At 45.1% G+C, this 5000-nt stretch overlaps 1 protein-coding gene across 7 annotated transcripts in view; it reads left to right on the plus strand.

Annotated features, from left to right (window-relative positions):
* The window catches only part of LOC113803216 (T-box transcription factor TBX3), a 238007-nt gene that overhangs the window by 214097 nt on the left and 18910 nt on the right, over window positions 1–5000 (plus strand). For all 7 annotated transcript variants that reach the window (XM_070131061.1, XM_070131059.1, XM_070131062.1 and 4 more), the window contains one exon: window positions 3904–4050. In XM_070131061.1, the coding sequence (XP_069987162.1) occupies window positions 3904–4050 (147 nt within the window). The remainder of the gene's footprint in view (window positions 1–3903; window positions 4051–5000) is intronic.

The raw sequence follows: 5000 nt of genomic DNA on the forward strand, positions 1-5000 counted from the left end.
CTACTACTTTTGCTATAATTGCTCCCACATGAGATACCACAAATAACTGTTTATTTTATTTCCATTGCACACTCCCATTGCCACATCCGAACATCGAATTATCTATCTGTTTATCTATCGTTTTCCGTCCCTCCCTCAATCTCTGTTTATCTCTCCATCTCTCCCACCCGCCCTCTATCTATCTCTTTTGCTCCTCTCTCTCTCTCTCTATCTGTCTATTCATCTGTCTCTCTCTCTCTCTCTATCTATCTGTCTCCACCTCTCTCCCTTCCTCTCCCTCCCTCCTTCCCTCCTTCTCTCTCTCCCTCCCTCCCTCCTTTCCCTCGTCTCCCTTCCGTCCCTCTCTCCCGTTCTCCCACTTCCTCCCGTTCTCACACTCTCTCTCTTTCTCTCTCTCTCTCTCTCTCTCTCTCTCTCTCTCTCTCTCTCTCTCTCTCTCTCTCTCTCTCTCTCGCTCTCTCTCTCTCTCTCCCTCTCTCTCTCTCTCTCTCTCTTCTTTTTCATCTTCCTCTTCTCCCCTCCTCCCCTTCCACACAACCGCCCCTCCCCAACCAACCCAGTCAACCATCCACCCCGCTAACCAGGATCGACACCCCCATGCCCCTTCTTCCCCTTGGAAAGCGGTTAAATATCCCCCTTCCCACCCCCCCCCCCCCCCTCTCCCCTTCTCCCCCCCCCCCACGAAAAGCGTTGACTTGCTGGTCTCGTAGAAACTGAATTTCCTGTGTATTGTAGCAGGCGTCGCGCAGTCCGTGCCGTGTTATTACGGGCGCGTGGGCTGCATGCGGTTCTCTTCTGTTTCTGCTTCTCTCTCCCTCTCTCTCTCTCTCTCTCTCTCTCATTCTCTCGATCTCTGTCTCTGTTTTTTTTGGTTTATGGTTCTCTGTTTCTGTTTCTTCCTCTTTCTTTCTTTCTTTCTCTCTTTTTTTTCTCTCTCTCTATCTATATATCTATTAAGTTCTTTCTTTCTCTCTCGATCTCCCTCTTCATCTCGATCTCTGTCTCTGGATTGTGGTTCTCTGTTTTTGTCTTTGTCTCTCTCTCTCTCTCTCTCTCTCTCTCTCTATCTCTATCTTTCTCGCTTTGCCTGAAGGAGAGAGAGAGAGAGAGAGAGAGAGAGAGAGAGAGAGAGAGAGAGAGAGAGAGAGAGAGAGAGAGAGAGAGAGAGAGAGAGAGAGAGAGAGAGAGAGAGGGTATAAATGCAACATTGACAGCGCAAAGTGGCGAATTCTTCAACTCTCCTCCTTTCCCATAATTCAACGTTCGACAACATCTTAGTTTCGCCGCTGATTGACGCTGAGTTATGAGACTAATTTGAAAATCACAGGAAAAAAAGAGGAATATATGATGACACGGCAATCTTGACCGCACATTCACATTGGGGAGAAAATCACATTGGAGGAAGCGGCATTTTTCTCATTTTTGCTTTTATATTATCATGTCTCTCTTTTATGTCCCTTTTTCTTTTTGTGTGCATTTCTCCCACTTTTGTGCGGATTATTTTCTTTTTCCTGTATTTCAACTTTTCAAAGTATTTGGTCTTGTTTTGTGATCGTTTCCGGTAATACACATTTCAAACTGTTTTTAAAACAAGCTCGAGAATCTTAAGAATTACTTTCTGTTAACAGCCTGTCCTCTCGACGCCGCCTCCCAAAATACACCCATTTCAGACCCAAATAAGCCCTTAAATAGGCGAAAGAAAAGGTTACGTTATTTTCGTGGCCTTTCCCCTCGGCAAGTCACCCAGGACCCTGAGGGGAAAATTGTTTTGGATGAGAAAATTGTCCCGAGAAACTGAGGGGGAAAAGTGAAAGAACTTACGCCCAGATCTAGCTCAATTGAGACCAAATAGTAGGGCTGGCCAGACCAAACTGGCGACCGAGTGTTCGCCCTTGTTAGCGAGGTCTTTATGACCAATTGAGTGTGTATGGGCCCCCACTGCGACGGGCGGCGCTGAAGGAGGTTATCTCAAGGCGGGCGGGACCTGACCCACATCCCGACGCGGCGGCAGATTCAGCGGGAGATAGCTGCCGGGGCCTCGTCACGCCACAAAGAAACGTTCTTATTAAGAGGCGAGAGAGAGGGAGAGCGGGAGGGAGGGAGGGAGGGAGGGAGGGAGAGAGAGAGAGAGAGAGAGAGAGAGAGAAGAGAGAGAGAAGGAGAGAGAGAGAGAGAGAGAGAGAGAGAGAGAGAGAGAGAGGAGGAGAGAGAGAGAGAGAGAGAGAGAGAGAGAGAGAGAGAGAGAGAGAGACGGACGACACGACCGAAATGTGTATATATATAACTGAGGGCCGGGAGGAAGGGGGTGGGGCCTGGAGGAGGGGGAGGAGGAGGAGGAGGAGGGACGACGCACGGACACACGCACTGGTCAAAGCGGGCGCTCTCGGAGACTCGCCGTCAGATCTGAAGGGGCGTCATAATAGCATTCGTAGGGCGAGTCCGTTGGCGCTTTGATGTTTGTTATCTGGGAAGAAGACGAGATTACGACGTCTGACGGAGTGGACTAATGACAGGCCTTGGAGGAGGAGAGGAGCTGCAGTTGCGCGCACACTTTGGCCATCGCCGCCGTAACCTCATCATGAAAGACGGTCCTTGGGGGTTCCTCTTCAAGACACGAGGGGGGGTTTCTTTGTGACACGGACACTCTCCAAGACACAGGCTTCCCCTTCATGTCCCGCTGCCCGCCTCCAAGACTAAGGGGTTTTCTTGGAACTAATCGCCCTCCAAGGCATGGGGTTTTCTTCAAATTAAATGCTCTCTAAGACAGGTCTTTTTTTTTTCTTTTTTTTCTTTTTTTAACTAAATGCTCCCCAAGACAGGGTTCTTTTTATGAGATGTACGCTTTCCATGGGATTTTCTTTGTGAGGTTTGCACTCTTCAAGACAGGGTTTTCTTAAAATTAAACGGTAAGACACTTTTTTTTTTAACTAAACGCTCTCCAAAACAGTGGTTCTTTATGAGATATACGCTCTCCTAGACACAGGAATTTCTTAATACAAAATTATGAACATTCTAAAGGCAATATTTTCTTAAAGCCGGACTTGTTGATCAGATTACAGTTTTTTTTCAATAGATTCTACATATACTCGAATGACATGATTTTCAAATGGAATACCCAAAGATATGCTCGTATTTTCCTTCTTCTTCTTCTTCTTCGAGAGAGAGAGATAGAAAGAAAGAAAGAGAAAGAGAAATAAGAGATAAAGAAAGAGACACACAAAACCCACACACATAGCCCTAGCCGGCCCCGAGGAGCGCGCGAAGGGAGAAAGAAGCCTTCCACAGGTAGCCCCTGGGTAGCCCCTACGTAGCCCTCAGGTAGCCACGCCCTCGCATTGTCTTGCTTCACACTTCTCATCGCGAGGAACCAAGGGCTAGACTATGAACTATCGACCAAGCTCACTACCTATTCTTCCAGACGACTCTCGCTTCATTCTGGACGGGATGGGATTTCACACTCCTGGTCGGCGGCTCCCCTCGCCCTCGGCTGCTCCTCCTCCTCCTCCTTCTTCCTCTTCTTCCTCTTATTATTATTTTTTTTTTTCTTTTTTTTCTTTTTCTTTTTTTTTTCTTCTACTGCTGCTTCTACTTCGCTTTCTCGTTCTTTTACTTTTCTTTCCCTTTTTCTTTTTCTTCTTCTTCTTCTTCTTCTTATTATTATTATTATTATTATTATTATTATTATTATTATTATTATTATTATCGTACTAGTTAAGAATTTTCCAACAGTTTTCATAGTTTATAACATTTCATAAATTCTATCGAAACAAACAGACACAGACAGACAGAAACAGCAAAGAACACACAGCATACACCACCAATATGATTATCGCCTTTGTGTACAAATCGCTTCACCAGGCCAAAGCATCCTAACTAATTTGTTTTTATTTTGTATCTTTTCAGACCATTCTCAACTCCATGCACAAATACCAGCCGAGGTTTCACTTGGTCAGAGCCAACGATATCCTAAAACTCCCGTACTCGACCTTCAGGACCTACGTCTTCAAGGAAACTGAATTTATCGCCGTCACAGCCTACCAAAACGAAAAGGTAAGTTGGAGAGTTTTTTTTTTTTTTTTTAGTTAGGGTTCAAAGCGGCGTTGGTGTTCTCGTTTTCTGTTAGATTTTTTCTGTTAGATTGTATTTTTTATTTTATTTTATATATTTTTTTATATAATGTGTGTATGTGTCTAATGGGGCGGGATTTTTGAGTTGGGGGGGGGGGGTTGTTGGTGTTGTTGGGATGTTGATATTATTTTTGTTTGTGTTTGATGTTGTAGTTGTTGTTATCATTATTATTGTTGAAGTAGTAGTAGTAGTAGTGGAGCAGTAGTAATAGTAGTAAAGTTTTATTAGCATATAGATTGGTCACTAGCTACGAATAAGTTTGCAGATGAGTTGATCAAGATAAATTTGCCAATGTTATTCTTAAAATATGATATTCATATGAAACTTTGTGCAAACAGTCGCGGTTCTTGGTGAATATGCGCGCGCTGGCAAATTTGCGGAGAATTTATGCCATAATATAAATGGCATATAAATAGCGGATGAAAATGTCTGACAGCGCACCCATGTGTTCCGGAGCAATATAAAAAAACAATAAAATATCCGTAATGGCGAGAGTGTCAATCACTGAGTTTTCCCGCGCGCCGTCACCGCCTCACCATCGTCCGATTGACTCCCTTCTGGGTTCGGCATTGATACCGATCAAGTCTTGTCCACTCTTCTTATAGCTTTTGAATGGGAAGATCGTGTCTCTCCTTTACGATATCATGGAGTGTACCCATGTTAAGAGATAAATCCACCGGCTGCCGCTGGTATCGTATTACCCACCCCCTCGGGAACGATTAAGCGAGGTGCTAGCCGGAGCCGAGGGCTAGGCTTGAGAAGCGGGATGCGGTGTTGACACATGTCAGCCGCGAGACCAAGTCGCTCGCTTCTCTCATGTTATGATTCAATTACAGGAACCACGAGGCCAGAAATTTTTATCATCATTTCAT

Source organism: Penaeus vannamei, chromosome 16 (genome assembly GCF_042767895.1).
Source record: "Penaeus vannamei isolate JL-2024 chromosome 16, ASM4276789v1, whole genome shotgun sequence".
NCBI lineage: Eukaryota > Metazoa > Arthropoda > Malacostraca > Decapoda > Penaeidae > Penaeus > Penaeus vannamei.